Source organism: Stigmatopora argus, chromosome 9, assembly GCF_051989625.1.
Source record: "Stigmatopora argus isolate UIUO_Sarg chromosome 9, RoL_Sarg_1.0, whole genome shotgun sequence".
In the NCBI taxonomy this organism is placed as follows: Eukaryota; Metazoa; Chordata; class Actinopteri; order Syngnathiformes; family Syngnathidae; genus Stigmatopora; species Stigmatopora argus.
In genome coordinates, this window is record NC_135395.1 from 17,188,052 (window position 1) to 17,207,321 (window position 19,270).

The 19,270-nt window shown below is 41.1% G+C and overlaps 2 protein-coding genes and 1 long non-coding RNA gene across 3 annotated transcripts in view; 2 read left to right on the forward strand and 1 right to left on the reverse strand.

Moving 5' to 3' along the window:
- Positions 1 to 19,270, reverse strand: part of LOC144082476 (uncharacterized) — a 64,846-nt gene that overhangs the window by 3,526 nt on the left and 42,050 nt on the right. Inside the window, exons 11-16 of the long non-coding RNA XR_013303258.1 lie at positions 17,508 to 17,741; positions 16,033 to 16,142; positions 13,693 to 13,950; positions 10,136 to 10,218; positions 6,944 to 7,048; positions 5,652 to 5,764 (exon numbers count right to left, since the gene is read on the reverse strand). This is a non-coding gene — a long non-coding RNA (uncharacterized LOC144082476). The remainder of the gene's footprint in view (positions 1 to 5,651; positions 5,765 to 6,943; positions 7,049 to 10,135; positions 10,219 to 13,692; positions 13,951 to 16,032; positions 16,143 to 17,507; positions 17,742 to 19,270) is intronic.
- On the forward strand, positions 1,343 to 10,442 carry LOC144082459 (uncharacterized). Its single transcript, XM_077609640.1, has 7 exons — positions 1,343 to 1,768; positions 1,956 to 3,516; positions 5,473 to 5,501; positions 5,686 to 5,814; positions 6,722 to 6,788; positions 6,914 to 7,021; positions 8,149 to 10,442. Exons 1-7 carry the CDS (start codon positions 1,656 to 1,658, stop codon positions 8,719 to 8,721), a joined length of 2,580 nt encoding a protein of 859 aa, XP_077465766.1. The 5' UTR covers positions 1,343 to 1,655; the 3' UTR covers positions 8,722 to 10,442.
- Positions 11,300 to 18,062, forward strand: rom1b (retinal outer segment membrane protein 1b). Its single transcript, XM_077609654.1, has 5 exons — positions 11,300 to 12,029; positions 13,714 to 13,956; positions 14,259 to 14,446; positions 15,562 to 15,808; positions 17,518 to 18,062. Exons 1-5 carry the CDS (start codon positions 11,880 to 11,882, stop codon positions 17,743 to 17,745), a joined length of 1,056 nt encoding a protein of 351 aa, XP_077465780.1. The 5' UTR covers positions 11,300 to 11,879; the 3' UTR covers positions 17,746 to 18,062.

Consider the following 19,270-nt stretch of genomic DNA (forward strand, 5'->3'; position numbering starts at 1 on the left):
CCCCAAAAAGAGAAAGAGTACACATAGTCGAATAGCAAAAACCCCAGAAAAAAAATCACCCAACACAACAATGCAAATGTAATGTCCAATTTTGACCAACAGGTGGAGCAGCGTGACTCATGACCAGTCACGTCTCTCATGCATGTCTGTCAACGAGTACTATCTGGATTGTCCTGGATATGTCTGGGCAAAACCCAATCTTTTACATAACTGCCCTCGTCACGACACATTGCCCGGGGCAGGGATAAAACACGGGGCCCGGCCGACCCGCAATTGACAAATTGATTGATTTAGCTGTTGAACAGGATGCAAGCAATCCAGTGACACAAAATAAAAGTCACGTGGCAGCTCATTTGAAATGATTTTTTTCTAATTTACTAGCCAATAAAGCTCTTTATCCCACCAAAATATTTTTTTCTATCTGTCGTAATCATTCTAAACCTCAACACTTGGAAACATCTTGCATACCTGTCAACCTAGTTATCGGCAGAGGTTGACAGGTATGATTCTTGCCTTGTAGACGCACAGTTAAATAAATCATATGATTAAGGTTTATTAATTTGCTTCCTATCATGGATTTTTGCTTATAAACGCGTGCGCTACGGATATAAAAATGATTCTCCTAAAAATATTCTGGTATGTGTCCCAAAAATTCTACAAAAAAGACTTACGACTCTTCTCTTATCCATTATTCTAACAATTAAAATGTCACTTGGAAACATCTTGCCTTGTAGACGCACTGTTCAAAAATCATGTGATGAAGGTTTATTCATTTGCTTCCTATCATGGATTTTTGCTTATAAACGCGTGCTCTACAGATGTAAAAAATAATTCTTCTAAAAATGGTCTGATGTGTCCCAAAAATCCCACAAAAAAGACTTACGACTCTTCTCTTGTCCATTATTCTAACAATTAAAGTGGTAAACTTAACCTTTGTTGTTGTAGACTGTAAAAAGAACTAACCTATTTTAAAAATAGATTTTGGAATGACTCTTATCACCTCATTGCAGTCAAATATATCCCAGCCTGGTTTATATGCCAAGGCCATTTGATCACCCACCCCAAGTGAATGTGATTGGCTGGGTTCTTCAGCAAAAAAGACATGTGCTTTTCGCACAATTTCTAATATTAATAGTAAGGCCAAAAATAAAATATGACTTTGTCACATAGTCCTTAGTAATAGACATGTTGAAAAAAAGCCGGTTACATCATTGCGCTTATTGAACCCCTGCATAGCTCATTTTTCCAAAGGCCCAACTTCGATTATGTCTTCGATTGCATGCCCTCTTTTAGCCAATCCAATGAGCTTCCAGTTACATCATCCGTGACATAAAATGAAGCCACCGTGCATGAACCAATTCCACCATGTGTGCTCCAACGCTATTATCCACTTCCTCTGCTGCCAGGCGATGGAGACAAACCTATTCCCAGTAGCCTAACAACCTTATCTACAAAACATGAAGTTCGACACCTAATGGTGGAACGTTCCAGACTTTTCAATCTGGCCTGAAGCATGATGTTTCACTTGGCTAAGAGTTCAGAGTGAGAAACTGGAGTTTCACAACAGCGGGAAACCAAATCACCATCGGTGGCCTCTGGACAGTCCGCTCAACCAAGGCGACATCGATAGCCTAGCGCCGGGGAAGAGACAGGTAATGGAGAAGTTTTTTCGACCCGTTCACAGCCCCTCCGATCCGGCCGAGACCAAGCTACGGCACCACCACCACCACCGCCATCATCTCCATCGCGAAGATCCAGAGTCGCACAGGTAGGAAGGTACTTCTGAAGGCTTTATGTTTATGGTTATCGTTAGTCGATAGGAAAGTGTTGTTAACAGCCAAAAGTCTTCTGTGATGACCACTAGCATGCCCAGATAAGTATGATAATGATGCTGGCGAACTGGATGGTGAAGTCCAGTATGTTGAAGGTCACCTCACAATATGTTTGTGTCACAGATTCACACGGTTTGATAATTTTGATATCAATCCAGAAGAAAACCAACATGGTCACTATCTCCAATCCCCTGAAAACGACAACCGCCATTACCGTCGGATCCACGAAGAGGACGAAATACTGTACGACCGCAAGGCTCCCGTGAGACGACCCGGAACTTCGTCCTCTTCCCTTTCTTCGTCGCCGTCTTCCGTCTCGTCTTCGTCCTGGTTCACGGAGGCCAGCGGCAACGATCCCTTCACTCTCCGCCACGCCGAACGTCCTCTGCATTCGTTATCCTGCTCGAATATCGCGGACGTACGGCGGGATTTTCGGGCAGACGCCATCGACGAGCCTATCGTCTTCGCCGCGGTCACGCACGGCGGTCCTTCACGTGGTGGCGCCGCGCAACCGCCAAAGAGGGCAATTTTTTCATCCCTGAACCGAAGTCATAGCAGAAGCGAAACGGGCCTCCTGAAGGGCGCCGATTGCCACCATGGCCCAAAACAACCACCAAACAATGGCGGGCAACTGTACAAGACGGCGAGCTTGAATCGAAGCCTGGCATTCAGCGATGAAGACCTTTTAGGACGCGCCAGGGGACCCAGGAGAGCCGTCTCGTCAATTCAGCTCCCCGGCAAAGGAATCCTGAAGAATAAGGAGGCGGACGCGGACATACGCAAGGCCAAATCCATGGAAGTGATATCACCCAGACTTCCCAGAGGACAGGATCCCAGTGGACAGAAAGGGAAAGAAGTCCACCAAGTGAAGGCGGTGCAGGCCAAGGCCGATTTCTTCCAGGGAAAGATACAATTCTCGGCTTTCCTGGACGAGATAACCAAGCAAGTGATCAGTCCGTCGTACCTGACTCTTCTGGGGGTGAACGAAGAAGCTCCCGGCAAGCCTTGCGCTCCCACTCAGACGCCTGACCCGGTCAAACCCGAACTCCCACCCAAGAAGCATCGCAAAAACTCTGGCTCCGACAGGGAATCGTGTCGCAAACAGCAACAGGACAAAACGCTTTGCGGCGTCTCGCGGAAACACTCCGGCGGCTCCCCGTCCGATAAATTGGCTTCGTATGCAGCCGGGAAGAACCAGGGAAGCCCTCCACCTCACCAATCGGACCCCAACCGCAACGCCAACCGCGGACGAAGCCGCAAAGGCAAGAGGCTGTCACCCATCGGCGGATCGCTGCCCGAGAACAGGTACGGCAGACGCGGCTCGCACCTTACGGACGGAACCAGCACCAGCCCCGAACTGAGCCACGGCAAACTGCGGCACCACCGCAAGCAGCAGAGCCACGCCCTCTCCGGTCCACATAGCCAAGAATTCCCTCAAGCACAGACGAAACACGCGGCCGCCGGCACGAGCCAGCGACGGGCGCACCCCTCGCCGCCTCCCGCGGCCCACGATGCAAGAATGGGCCTCGGGTCGGAGTCTTCGTCCAGTAAATCGGACTCGTCCAGGACCCGAGACCAGGACCGGGACCGGGACCGGGACACCGCCTCCACCAATACCAGTTACAGCTCGAAGCAGAGTGGGCAACACCGTTCGGTGCGCGTGGCCACCGCCAAACAAAGCAGAGTGAGTCCATTTCAGCAAACCAGTTTGCGACTGGTTTAAACCAATCGTTTTCAACGTACAAAACTAGTGGCAAGCGGCCTGGTTATATGCAAAGATTGACTACATTAAATACTCAAAGCTGCTTTTTTAAATCCACCACAGTGCATTAAGTACAGTTTAGTATTCATTAATTATCCTGCTTATTATTCAACTTAATTTTTAGTTATTTTTAAAAAATAATAAAATAAATAAAAAACAAACAACCCCCTAAAAATGTTAAAAACAAAAAAATAAATTAAAAAAACAGACAAAAATAAATAAATTTAAAAATAAATAAATAAATAAATAAATAAATAAATAAAAAGAAAAAACTAAATAAATTTAAAAAATATAAATTTAAAAAAATTATGGATCATTATCAATTATTCATATTTAATGTTCGAGAATGCTGTCTTTTCAAATACTTGGCAACAATATCCAGCACATTGTAATTTCATTTTTTTTCCACTTAACTGAGTAGGTAGGTGGTCTGAGTGGCTTGCTGCCATTTTGGAGACTTGGGTTTGATTCCTGCTGGTCAGTTGTGCCATAAAATGCAACTGGCATTGATTAAAAAAAAAGTGTACAAAAGCTAATGCAAATCGACTCTTGCACTCTGGCAACCCCTGAGGGGATAAAACTTAAAGGCTAGGTTAATAAATTGGATTGATGCTCCAACTGTTGTTTAGAAGAGTAACTAAAAGTGGCTTTTTATGAGGTTGCCCATAAAATGAAATATTCTTTGAGGTGGTACTTTCTCTATAATGTTTGAGAATCACTAGTATCATAAACATTTGCAATTTAATGACTTGACTTGGGAAAAAAACGAGATTTGGACTAGTTTATACAATCAAGCATAGTAATCCTACATCTCATGACTTACTGGGATAAAAAATGAAATAATTAAATATTCTAGGCGATGAAGTAGTCTAATCATAATATTAATTTGATAAAGACCTCACAGGAAATAGAAGAAGGTTATGCACATAAAAAAAATGGAGTCACTGCCCTACTGCAGAGGCAAAGCAGCTGAGTCACTGAGAGAGCAAAGTGTCAAATATCACAGGCGCTGGCTGGCTGAGTCATACATTACCCAGCAATGCACCAAAGCTCAAAGTTTGGAAGGAAAATGTTGACGTTGCTCCAATTACTACTTACTATATTCCTGTATTTTTATTTTTTGAAATAGATAACAAAACACTCATGCTGTTGCAATTTTTTCTATGTGACTACTTCCTAGGACATTTTATTGATGAGTTTGTTTCAAAATGTTTTGGCTAGCAGAAAATAAGTACAGTCATACCTCTACTTACAAATGTCTCTAGGTACAAAAGTTTCAGGTTAAGAATTTCTTTATATGTATATGAGTGACTCGAGATACGAAAAAGATCCAAGTTGTGAAATCTTCCCCCCAAAGTATATACATTTCCTTATCCATTATTTTATTTTGAATTCCCCTTATTAAGCGATTAAAAACTACTGGTAGAACGGGTTCTTGTCGCCATCTGACGGGTATTATATCTATAACGGCCGCGGAGGGAGATATTTCGGCGGCGCAGGGCACATTTTCATATGCTTTATTTATTTTAAGACATCATTTTTGTGTCTCCTCACATCTTTCATACAAAATTGGGATGCTTTGACCAATTTTAAAGGGTTTAGTTGGTAGTTGTGTGAGGACCGTGGAACGAATGAGAGAATTTACATATAAAGTACACCTCTACTTACGAAATTTTCAAGTTACGAAAAAAGTCTTGCAACCAATTAATTTCATAAGCAGAGGTATGACTGTACTATATTTCCATTTGTAAAGACTCAATTCATCGCTTATGTCATCAATATTCATTTCCAACCATCCATAGGGTTAAATTATTCCACCAAAATAAAGCAAATCTTGTATTGCGTTACCTAAAGTAACTTGATATTTTCCCTTCATAGGACAGGCTGTTTGATGGTGAACAACTTAAGTAAGTATGAATACATTTTTCCATTTTCTATTAGTAATACTTTGCTGCATGTTTATCATATCAAGATCCTCAACCAATACATTTAATTCAGCGGCTCTCATTAATGGCAATAAATAGACGTCAAATATATATTTTAACTAATTGACGTACCAGAATGGCCTCTCCTCACAAACGGTGTGTTCAGGGTCCTGCGGGAGGAGAATTCCGATCTTCAGCAGAACTTGCTGCAAACGGTGGTCTGCATCGAAAGTCTGGAGTCGGAACTGCAGAGGACCAGAGACGAGCTCAGCAACGTCAAAGACAAATATAAAAGGTTTGGAATGATCAACCAGCAAATGCTTATCATACGAGTATACCCAAAAATATCATTTCTAAATCAATCTTTTCACACATTTGATGGATGGGCCCAAAGACGGACACCCTAAACACACACAAAAAACATTGACAATCACTGGCGGTTACCATTGACAGGATTTCACCTTTAAAAAAATAAAACGTCAAAACAGTCATTTTCATTTTGACCCCAAACTACCGTATCTTTAACCCTTTCACACATGGATTAGTTTTATATCCCTCCTTGTGATTGTTGTATTGTTGAATGTAACAAAGTCATTGAAGGCTCTGCAGTACTTCCACCTTATATTTGAATAATACATAATTACATGTTATATTTCTACACTAAATTTGCTTAGTGTAAGTAGTACGGTGTGAGTATTTTTATCTACTTGGCCCTTGGTTAACTCCTCGCATCTGTTTCACACTTTTGTCGTTTTGACCCCCGTCCGCCTGACAACATGGAGTCTGTATTTATCAACACACTGCTACTATTGTCCCCCCTCCCAACCCCCCCATTCGGCCCCCCAACACATGCTTTCCAAACAGCACAGAACAAATACTCTCAAAGATTTATCGTTGTTGTTTGTTTCCGCAACTGTGCTTCATTACTTTCATTTTTCCGCTTGATCCAAGATGGCGGCGCAGCGGCTCTATGCTCTCTAGTTTGGTGTCGTTTGTTATTTACTAACATCTACAGTCGCCTTACCAATTCCGTCATACGCAGCTGGGTATGATGACAATTAGGTTTTTGTCGAGTCAATGATGATGACATAGCCTATGTCCGATTATTATTATTATTATTTCACAAGGATTGCGGGGGTGCTGGAGCTCACGACCTCAGCCCTGAGTGATGAAATGTCTTTTTTTTTCTTTTGAATTTGCAGCCTTCTGGAGACACACACCGGGAACAGGCAGGCTAATCATACGCTGGGGGAACACTTGCATATTGCGGTGAGAAAACGTGCAAGGCAAGAATAACTCAAGGGGCCTCTTTTCTTGCAATTTTTTTTCCCCCAAAATTATTATTTTTCTTTTTCCTGTTCCCTATGTGAATGTGTTTTCTGTTTTGTGCACAGCCGGAGAGTGTAAGCAGGGAAAGGAAATACCTCCTCAAGCGAGTGACCCAGTTGACGTCCGAGCTTGATGACGCGCATAAGACCATCGCCGGGCTGGAGAACATCAACGTAAGCAGGGCTCCCTCAAGTGGGCGTCTAAGCACACACAAGCAAACATTCAGCAGCCGAGAGCCAATCAAATAGCTCTGTCAAAATTGCCATTGAAAGGAGAAAAAACAAATGAAAGATTCTCAAATAGATAACGTACATCCAATGTTCCCTCTAATTTTTTGTTTGTCTGGGCAGAAAGACAACCTCCCTGAGCACACTGAGTACCGGTGTGAGCAACATCATCATTGCTCGCTATGGGCACACACCAGTATCACACCTGCCATAAGCAGGTGCATGTCTACTACACATAAATGATTTAGTAATGATAAAATGTAATGATTACTATCTATGAATGGGCGGCCCGGTGGATGAGTGAGTGGTTCGTGCGTCGTCCTCACAGTTAAAAATAAATAAAAAAATTGGGATTTTATTTTGTGCGCTCCATATGATTTGCTGTGCGCAGAGAAGACGAGAGTAGTGCGCAATTGCGCATGCACGCATCTTAGAGGGAACATTGCGTACAACCACCCGTATTATATCACTATTATGCCGATGTCACCACCCAATTGAAAGGATCATTATTTTCCATCCTGCGACCAATAAATATTCACGCTGTGGGCATTTTTGTCTACATTAAAACAAAAAATGGAAATGACAGTCAAATACTGCCAGCTGTGGTTGCACATCAATTACGGTAAAGGAACGTAACTATATATTAGATTTTAACCACCATGATTTTCAGTTTAAAAGAAATGTCCAAAAGCAACATTTATTGTAATTTAAGGATCAGGTTTAACATGTAATTTCCCATTTTTATAAAAAAATAATAATCAAATTTTAGCAAATTCAGCTGCCAATGTGTATTTTCCTCTATCTGTAAATCATAACGACGATGGCAAATTGCCTGTAGACAGCTGACATAATCTAAAAAGCACCTGATTGGTCACATTAAATATGGAAGTGCACCTTTGACCTTGCAAAAAAAAAATCATGGATTGACATCTGTTGCCACGAGAACAACTACCATAATTCATCCAAACTACGGATCTCCATTTCCACATAAAAAACTCCATTATTCCAATGCATAAACTGCCATTTTCCTCTTTTTCTACGTTCTGAATCATCCCTTTGAAATGCCCCCTCAGCTGCCCTGCCTGATGAAGGATTTACTGGCGAGGCACTTGGACTCAGCTGAGACCGTTTCTAACAAGTTCCCAACACCAACTGCACTGGACAGCCTGTCGACCAGCTCTCCACCGTCACCCCAGCGACCTCACGCGTCTAAATCGGACGAAACGGTCCAAAAACGTTCAACGGAAGCGGACGCTGCCACGGCTTTTGTCCCCTTTAAACAGGAAGTGGCCCAAACAGGAGTTCCAGTCCCCCCGCAACGCTCCCCAGAGTCCAGCAATAGCCCGCCGTTCTCCGTGGAGGACATTAGCACCACTATCTATCAGAGATTATTGGCTAATTACGTTGCCGAGCCGCTAAACTATCAACGGGAGTCGGCCCAGAGTGTAAAACGCGGGGCCAGCCCTCCCGGGTCTCGACGGTTTTACAGCGGAGAACGCTTGGGTGAGAAAGAAGAGCTGTTAGTGACTCTTTTGGAGCAGGACGCCGTTGAGGTGGACTCCATGTCAGCCCAGCAGATTCTGGATGAGTTCATGCAACAGCTGCACGCTCACGAGAGAGGGGGTGAAAGTAAGGAGCACAAGTAATTGGTGGGGGAGGGAAAAACTAAAAGGCCAGTGTCTACAACAACAACAACAACAACAATAAGAACCCTGCGTGTGACTGGAACTTCAACGCAAGAACCAAAGTGGTGTTTATGCTTCGTCCATCTTGAAAAATTGTAATGAATTGTAACGCCGGGTTATGTTTATTTTCGTATATTGGCCCGAATATAAGACGACCCCGAATATAAGACGACCCCGAATATAAGACGACCCCAAATATAAGACGACCCCGAATATAAGACGACCCCGATTATAAGACGACCCCGATTAAAAGAGACCCCGATTATAAGACGACACCGATTATAAGACGACCCCGATTTTGACCCCCGCTCAAGTATTAAAAAATGTTTGAACACCAAATACAATTTTTTATACACAAAATAATGACAGCAAATCTGAAAGAAACTATTATACTAATATATGCGCATGTTATTTTGCCTCATTCACATCATGCAAAAACTGTCCATCACATCTTAATATTTAAACATTTAAATAAGTAAACAAAAGTGAAATTGCATTTCTAAATGAATGGCTTATGGTTTTCGAAATGTAAATTAACCAATCTATTGCGATAAAACAACAAAATTGTAATAACTGGATCAACCACTTAAAAGATATTTGGCGCCATCTAGCATTATGAATGGGTACAATGTCTAGACGCCGAATGTAAGATGACCAACATTTTTTCTGTCTTATTTCAATGCAAAAAAACATTGTCTTATATTCGGGCCAACATTTAAATATTTAAAAAACGTGTAATTGCATTTGTAAATGACTATTACTTCAGTTATGGGTAAAAAGTGGGATTCCGTTTTCCTTTTCTGATGATAACACAGTAAATTTGATTAACAAACAAGATGTAATGTCATTAAGGTAGTTTATTTATCTTAGAGATTAGTGTAGTTGGTTTCCATTGTGGTGTAATTATTTAAAACTTAATGTATTACGAAAAGAAGAGGGTAATATAGAAACCTTAAAATGTTGGATTTAAGGAGTTCACAATTAATATATTTAGATTTAGTATTACATGAGTAAAATGATCTGTTAAAAAAACGGTCATGTTACCCAAATAATTCTACTTAAATTTTGCAATTTATTGCAAAAAAAAAGTTTAAAAGTTTGTATGCTAGAATTCACAAACTCTCCCTTCAATAAATAAATGTCCTAAAAGTTGAATGTGTTCCTGTGGACGACAGATTTATTTTTATCGATGTTACTTAATTATTGGATGTCAACACGACTCATTGTCAGGTCAACGTGTCTATTGTTTTTCTCCTTTAATAAAAAAATATGTTGGAACAGTGTTAGAAAGTATTAGAAAATGAAGTATACAATGATGGATTATGTTTCCCACTTTTATGACTCCATAAAAGAGTGATATTAATTTTAGAGTCACCTGTTTCCTGATTGGCGTTTTGTAACCGGACTCCGTCGTCGCCTTGGCAACCATTGGCGGGGGTGCTTGGGTTTCTTGCGACTCTGAACATGGGTGAGAGAAGCAGACATTGTAGAATTATGATCAAATATTTGCATAACTCAAATGGTATCTGAAAAGACCTGGCGACTCCACGCCACTTGCCGCTAACTCAAGTTGTCATAATGCTTATCATAACCATCTAATCCAATTGATCCTTCTTCACAGTGTAGGCAATCTCTCCCACGCACTATACATAAGATATAAAAATATGATGTGGAAGAATGCAAATGAATAAAATGTGACTGTTTTTGAATGCTATATTATCATACTTTGTTGCCCCTTTTCTCATTAAATTATGTAACATGACGAATATAGATGCAAGCAAATCAATCAAAAATGATTGCGCAATCTATGGTTTGCTAGATTACAGTATTTGGAAAGCGTAATAGTATAGATTTTTTTAAAAAATCTCTTTACCTTGCTTTGCTGATTGGCTGGAGAAGACTTGTGATTTTTTTTAAATCTATTAATCTAATCATGGTCTTTTTTTAAAGCAAAAAGCCTTACTATACATGGTCATTTAAAAAAAGGCTTACTATACTGGTCATTTTTTTTAAAGCCTTACTATAAATGGTCTTTAAAAAAAGCATTACTATACATGGTCATGTTTAAAAAAAGCTGTAATATACATGGTCTTTTTATTAAAGAAAAAAGACTTACTATACATGGTCATTTAAAAAAAGGCTTACTATACATGGTCTTTTTTTTTTAGAAAAGCCTTACTATACATGATCTTTTTATTTTATTTTTACCCAAAAAGCCTCTTATCTTCATATTTGAACTTAAATCTACCAACCAGTGCATATGTGCATTTCAAAATGATTTCCAATGACTTAAATGAATGTTAAACCAGACCGTGTTGGATATTTCCATGAAGATCTTCAGGATTCTGGTCTACAGTACTCAGTGATCTTTTCTCAGGTTGTCTATGATACATACAAAGTATACCAGGTGAGTTAATGTGTCATTCCATTTTTATTGGTCCCTCCCTTTGGACGTGTCCATCAGAGCAACTTTGCTGATCAGACATTGGCCTGCTTTTCCATTGGCCATTGGATCCTAATAGGATCCCAAGGACTCTGTTGGAGGTGGGCAGGGGGGATTAGGGTTCCAAACGGTCCACTTTGGCCAGTCTCCCTGTCCTCCAACCATGGGAACGACAATTTAGGGGGACACCGCGAACGCAAAAACTCCTCAAATGACGAGATCATCGCCAGGAGAACATCTTTGATTCCATCTTGGAAGGAAACGCGACCCATCGCTTGAGTTGAAAACGAGCAACCTCACCTGAAAAGGATTAACTCCTCTTTTTTTAAGCATTTATGATATTTGTTCTCCCATTTTTGAAAATCTTGAATGATACACAAATATCAAATTGAGAGCGAAAGTGAATTGGTGTTTTTGGGCGATCATCTCACATCTCAGACGGTGTCCTCTAGCTTTCACCTGCTTATCCCTTCCAACTGGAACAACTTAGATGAGCTCAACCTTCTAATAACTCACTTGAGTAGACCTGTTTTGACCAGCGGATTACGGCAGGTTTTTCCCTTTGGTGCAAACTGGCCGCATCTGGATTGACAGATCTGTCCTGAGTAGAATTCGGACTCTGAAGATCTCATCTTCCCTTTTGTGTTTGGAGTCAAAGTGTGGACGACGAGGAGCCATGGTGCTACTAAAGATGAAGTTCACCCAGCAGAGGCGGGTCCGTCTGGCCCAGGGCCTGTGGCTCTTATCCTGGATGGCCGTCTTGTGCGGCTCCTTCGTCTTTACCATGGGCGTCTATCTGAAGATCGAGTTGCTCCGTCGGGCCGAGGTAAAGCCCGACGAACCCGACCCGTGACGGACCGGTGTCAAAGTGGGCTCGGGGGGCCAGATCCGGCCCGCCGGCTCGCTTTGGGCGGTCCTCAAAAGTGCCGACTTCATGCTAAAATTCAACTAATGATGATAGATTTACAGAGCATATTTACTCTTTTCCCCCTCTTTTTAAATTATATTTTTTTTAAAAGAAGTAATTTTCAGTTTTTTTTAAATCACAAAAAGCATTTTAAATAAATCAATTGATAAAAGTTCATGTTTTTAGTTTTACTTTTTTGTAAATAGCAATTAAAATGTACTTAGTGCCTTTTTTTTTGAAATCCAAAACATAATTAAAAGCAAAAAAGCCAATATTTAAAACAGCTGAAATGAAAAAAATTCAATCTAAAATCAAAACATTATTTTTTTCCTTTTTTTTTTTAAATATCAAAACCAAATTTATAATTGTGAACAAAAATCAAACTGAAAATTCTTATTTTACCCATTTCTTAATGACAAAACAAATAAATACAACGTAAATAAACGATTAAAACCCCCAAAATATTGAATTATTCCCCTCCCCACGGCCCATGACAAAAAAAACAGGGTGGCCCCCCCCTGTTGAAAACGAGGGTGTGCAACGACGGACACAAATTTGCCTTAACAAGCATTTCTCTCATCATATTCCATCTTTTTCCTTCCCGGGAAAAAAAAAAACGTCGAGCCACAACAACAAGAAAGCAATTACTTTCTGCAATGCAAGGCAACCTGGCCGACACGGATGGCGAACATTGATAAGCAGCTGACGGCCGGAGCCCTCCGCCAGATTATCGATCGGCAGCTCTCCGCAGTCCATTAGCCGCCAAGCAAAGTGCTATTGATTTGTAGCGGCCATGCGTCAGAGTCGCATTGACCCGCGCGCAAAGAATGCGCCGCCAGGACAACACTTGAATCCGAAGACTCTGCGCCCGACAGCAAGATCGATTCACTTGCTGATTGGCGACTTGTACTTGCCCAAATGATTCCAATTCGATTTCGCTCCGCCGGGCCTCCGTTGCGTGCACGGTGTCTTAAATATGGACGTGAATATTTCACTTTAGATCAGGGCTAGGAAAGCCATGGCTCGAGAGCCAAATGTGGCTCTTTTGATGGGTGCATATGCCTCTTAGCTATTTTTTTTTATTCATTTATTTTCTGAAACGCTTCATCCTCACAAGAAGGGGGTGCTGGAGCCTATCCCAGCTGACTTCGGGCCTGAATTGGTGGTCAGCCAATCACCAGGCACAAGGAGACAAAGGACAACCAATCATAGCTAGGGGCAATTTAGCCTACCATGCATGTTTTTTTGGAATGTGGGAGGAAACCGGAGTACCCGGAGGAAACCCACGCAGACCTGGGGAGAACATGCAAACGCCACAGCAGGTGGAGCGACCTGGATTTGAACCCAGGAGCCGAGAACTGCGAGGCTGACGCGCTAACCACTCAACCCACGGCAAAATTTTAAGCCTTTTTCGACTTTAAAAGTGGTGAAATGACTAAAAAAAAGCACATTTTCCCATATTCTAACTTTGAAATTCTGACTCTCAAAGAATAACATTTGAAAATATGAAGAGTTTTATGATGAGATTTGGAACTAGCAGACGCTAACAATACGCCAAGGGGACATTTGTTGATGCACTTGCCTGTGTTCTCTCCTCGTGGAGGTGATGGATAACACGGAGATCCACGTGGTGCCCAACATCTTGATGTTGGTGGGCCTGACGTCCATCGGAACCAACTGGGTGGCCGGGCGAGCGTGCCGGGACTCTTTGGACCCCAACCGCTTCCCACGCTGGAAACTTTTCTTACTGGGCTGGTACGCCGTTGCCGCCCTCCTCTGTTGTCTGCTCATCGCCGTGGTGGTGCTCAGCTACGCCCTGCAGGGCCGTCTGGAGGAGTCCCTGAAGGTAACACGGCCACGTCTTTTCTTAGATTTATTCGTCTTTCTTCCTTTATTTGAGCAACGGCTATTATTCAATCGCTTCCGGCCCTCACAAATAAATTGGATTCGACGTCAATAGATGTTTTTAATATCAAACTAGCATCACGCCATACTCTGGTTTGGAAGCAAACATGTTAAGAAGCTAATGATAACTTTTGAAGGACACTATCATTAGATGCCACGTATCAGTAATAGTATATATCAATGATGCATTGTGGGATTTGCAATTTTTCAATCTTTGAGGCTACTACGTCTATCTCTCGGCAGGTCGGTTTGAGGAACGGGATCCGTTTCTACAAGGACACCGACGTCCCGGGCCGCTGTTTCCAGAAAGAAACCATCGACCGTCTGCAGATGGAGTTCCGTTGCTGCGGAAACACCAACTTCAGGGACTGGTTTGAGGTGCAGTGGGTCAGCAACAGATACCTGGACTACACCTCCAAAGACATCAAGGAGTGAGTGGGACCCACACAAAAGCCGGATAGAAAAGACTGGCTAAAAAACACAACACAAATAAGATAGTCTTAATTTATGTTGTGCAAACGACCAGTGTCAAAAGACATGATCGTTGCGCATGACTTTATTGTTAAAGAGGTGGATTTTAAGGCTGGTTTTCAATGTACAATCACTATTGAAAGTACACAGTACGCATCGAAAAGTACGTAGAGTGAATAGTACTACAGATTTTGCAGTATGGGCGAATGACACTGAGGTTTTGGGAATTCTTTTCCAAAAGTTTGATTGTCCACAAGTGGTTTAATGAATTGATCGTGTATTCCATTGTCGTTATTATATTTTGACATTTCGCCAGTGTCTCAAAACCATACCGTCATTAGAGGATCATTTAAGAATTTAAAAAGCACGCAAATATTTTCACGCACTTTATGATTCTTATTTGACCGTTTTCCAGGAGAATCTTAATGAATAGCTAACTTTGAGATTTTTTTTGTTATATGACATAACATCCATACAATACTATGAATCTGAAATTCAATGTGAAAATCCTGGATATAGATTTTTAAGCAGGAGTTGATATACTATTACTGGTACACAGTCGATTGATCGCCGGTCTTTTGGTCGCCCGGAAGGTTATTGATAATTACCATTTAAATCATTGCTCAAATTCCCTAAATACAAACTGCAAATTACTATTTAGTCATACTTAATGCCCTATTAATTATTAGGCTAAAGAAAAGCTCCAAATTTCCCGTACTTTTATTGTTTTTTGTTGGAGAACTTGTTAAGAGCCTGACTGACGTCGCGTCTTAAAGGGACAACGCATGTACATACAAACTCTTCACGTTGGCTCAGTGAAACTGCTCATGGCCATTGTTGCCTTTTATCCATGCGTAGACCGTGTTGTTTTACCTTGTTTTGTCGCCCGTCTTTTGGTTGTCGGTCTTTGGTCGCCGTTATTTTGGTCGCCCGTTGTCGTGGTCCGGGCAACCAAAAGACCGGCGACCAAAAGACGGCGACCAAAAGACCGTCGACCAAAAGACCGGCGACCAATCGACCGCACACGACTATTACTGATACATGGCATATAATCTTATGCGCCGCTCGTCCCCAGCCGAATCCGGAGCAACATCGACGGGCGCTACTTGTTGGACGGCGTGCCGTTCAGCTGCTGCAACCCGATGTCCCCCCGGCCCTGCCTGCAGTACCACCTGACCGACAACAGCGCTCACTACAACTACGAGTTCCAGAATGAGGAACTCAACCTGTACAACCGCGGCTGCAGGGAGGCTCTGATCGACTACTACATGGACCTGATGAATTCCACTGGGCCTGGCGTCCTATCCGTCATCATGATACAGGTGAATGGTGGATTTTCATATTTTTATGAACTTACAAAAAGAAAAATTACCCCAGAAAAAAAACGCAATGTACTGAAACCGCCATAGTTGAAGCCGCGATATTCGAGGGATTACTGTATTTATGTCATTTACAGCTATAAGCATGTCAAAATGTATGGACTGTATTAATATTGGAATATAATGTATATATTTAAAAATGTAATGACTTTAAATACTGTACTCACAGTGAAAATCGTTCCTTTCCGCTTGATAGAAATCCAAAGAAACAGGTAAATGGGAGTTTTAGTCTAAGTCCTTTGTCTTCTTGTGGCCATGGGTCCATTGTCCACGATATCTAAGGGATTACTTTATTGTCATTATACAAGAACATATAACGTAAACACATAAATAAATTGGCATCATCTCCCCACAAAGCTCACAAAAGGCAACATGGCAGAATTACAATATTAAACCATCAAAATTACCTTCAGTGAGGCACAAAAGGCTGACAGTCAAAAATCCCATTAATATTTTATCGGGTTAGGCATTAATGAACTGGACTTGACTTGTTATTTGACCTCAGAATGTGCAAATATTGAACTATATTCTCTAAATTGAGATGCTTGGAATCCAACATTAGCCGCTTTTAACTCTCTTTTTGATGTACTCATGCGTATCTTATATAATTAAACTAAACAACCCACATTGGCAGTGATTGACTAGCGACCAGTCAATAGTGTAGTGTGGGGGACATCCGTAAAATTACCACGTAACACTGAAAAGGCCTATTTAGAATAAAAAATAAAAGATTTCAGAGCTGCCCTTGATATAGAGCCATTAATTTCATGATAAGCATTTTTTTATTTTAGTTTGTAATGAATTACAATCACATAATCACCCTGAGAAGTCCTTTGAACCTTTTGCTTACATCACAGGTGTCAAAGTGATGGCCCGGGGGCCAAATCTGGCCCCCCACCTCATTATGTGCGGCCCGAGAAACTAAGTCATGAGTGCTGACTTTCTGTTTTAGGATCAAATTCAAATGATTATAGATGATGTACAATACATTTCCCGATTTTCCCCTTTTTAAAATCAATCATTGCAATTTTTTCAATCCAATTTTTTGTCTTTTGTGTTTTTAGTTCAAAGCGCATTTTGTAAGATCTAAAAATCAATATATAGATATTTTCCGTTTTCCACTTTAATATTGAACATAATTAAAAAATATATTTTGTTTCCATTTGAAATGAAAAACATGATTAAAAGAAATGTTCCATTACTAAGAAAAAAAAGCTCAAATAAACATTGCTTTCGATCTATAAAAACTGACTATTTAGGGCTTTTCATCCAGTTCTTTTAATCCAATTTAAACAAACAAAATCTAAATATTAGATCTAAAATGGTCCGGCCCACATGAAATGGAATTGACGTTAATGTGGCCCGCGAACCAACCCGAGTTTGACACCCCTGGCTTACATTATTAAACAATTCAGGAGGGCTAAAAGATTGATATTATCTCTCGGTTGAAGTAATGGAGTCCATGTAATCCCATTATTTTGCACAAGGTCAACCTGTTCGAGTAAAATCGAGTCAAAGATGTCCATATGCATGAAAACCAATAACAAGTGGACACATTTCAAAGCACTCTAATGAAAAAGCAATGTCAAAATCCTAATATATAAGTCCAAAATTCATGTTTTTTATTTATTTTTTGGCTTACCCGTGGGCAGATTTCCGTCCTGTTGAGTCTTCGCTACCTCCAGACTTCAGTGGAAGGCGCCATGGCGCAAGAGCAGCCCGACGGAGACAGCGAAGGTTTCCTCCTGGAGAAGGGAGTCAAGGAGACCTTGGAGGAGGCCAAATTCAAAGTCCTGGTCTTGCTCAAGTTGGGCCAGGTCGACCCCAGCGCCGCCGAGGCCTCCCCCGAGGCGGAAAATGCGCCGCCATCTTCCAGCTAGAAGAGAAAAGAGTCAAAATCAGGAGCAGAATCGTCCTCAAAGTCGGGCGCCGTGTCCACATTATTCTCCATTGGGTAGGATTCTGGGATTTCAGCCCATTTTCCAAACACCCGTTGACGTGACGTTAGTACTTTTCGACAGGTCTAGTTGACAATTCGACCTTTCCGCGGTATTTTCTCGAGTCCTAGTTGGTCCCGTGTGCGCTGTATCGATCGTAACTCGGCTTTAGTCTTTTTAATAAACGGCAATGAAAAAGCTTTGGAAAAGTGTTGAAAAGTGGCAACTGTAGGGTATTAAACTTAGACATTTTTAACCGCTTTGTCGTGTCTGTTTCCATTTGTAAAAGGCAAAGATAGAGAAGAAACTAACCGCCCGTTATCGCGGCGGGGATGGATTAAGTGTGGGTGTGTTTGTGTGTGTGTGTGTGTGTGTGTGTGTGTGTGTGTGACTTTGGTGCCCTATATGAAGCTGTCATCTTGTCTATGCAGCTCAGAAACAATAGGATAATCCCCGGGTGTGCTTTATCCAAATAGTGCTGCACAGGCATTATCTGCACACACAGCAACACACGATGGCAGAGTGATGATTTTTTTTTTCTTCTCCCCCTTTTTGAATGAAGAAAAATGGTTCAAAATGCAAATAAAGTATGAGAATGGTTGAAATGAGATGTCGGAAAGTTCCAAGTGTGTGTGCTCCTCTTTCCTTAAAAGTCTTACAATTGATAAGGTTTGGTTATATGGATCATTTAGGGCATAGGTGTCAAAGTGGCGGCCCGGGGGCCAAATCTGGCCCGCCGCATCATTTTGTGTGGCCCGGGACAGTAAATCATGAGTGCCGACTTTCTGTTTTAGGATCAAATTCAAATGAAGAGTATAGATGTATATTAAATTTCCTGATTTTCACCCTTTTAAATCAATAATTGTCATTTTTAATCAATTTTTTCTGTGTTTTTAGTTCAAAAATCATTTTGTAAAATCTAAAAATATATAAAAAAAGATAAAATAAACATTGTTTTAGATCTATAAAAAAACTGAATATTCAGGGATTTTAATCCAGTTCTTTTAATCCATTTATATAAAAAAATCTCAATATTATATCTAAAATGGTCCGGCCTGCATGAAATCAAGTTGACGTTAATGTGGTACGCGAACCAACCCGAGTTTGACACCCTTGATTTAGGGACTGGAAAGATGTGGGAATTTGGAATTTGTAGGGGTTTAGATATCATATTTATAAATATTGGCTTTTACATTGTCATGTTAATTCATGGGTGGAAGGATGTTAAGCAAATTTAAGATTTAAAAAAAAAATGGAATTCAGACGGGCAGATGATTTGAAAATAATATTCAAATATAGCAAGCAATGGAGAGCATATTACTGAGAAGCCCCTAGTGTTGCCTGTTTTGTTTTTCTGCAAAACTAAATTGGGATCATAAATAAAATGGACATCCACCACAGTAACCTCACATAATAACATTTAAACGAACCAAAAATAGACTAGTTTTGTTGACTCTGTCAAAGTTAA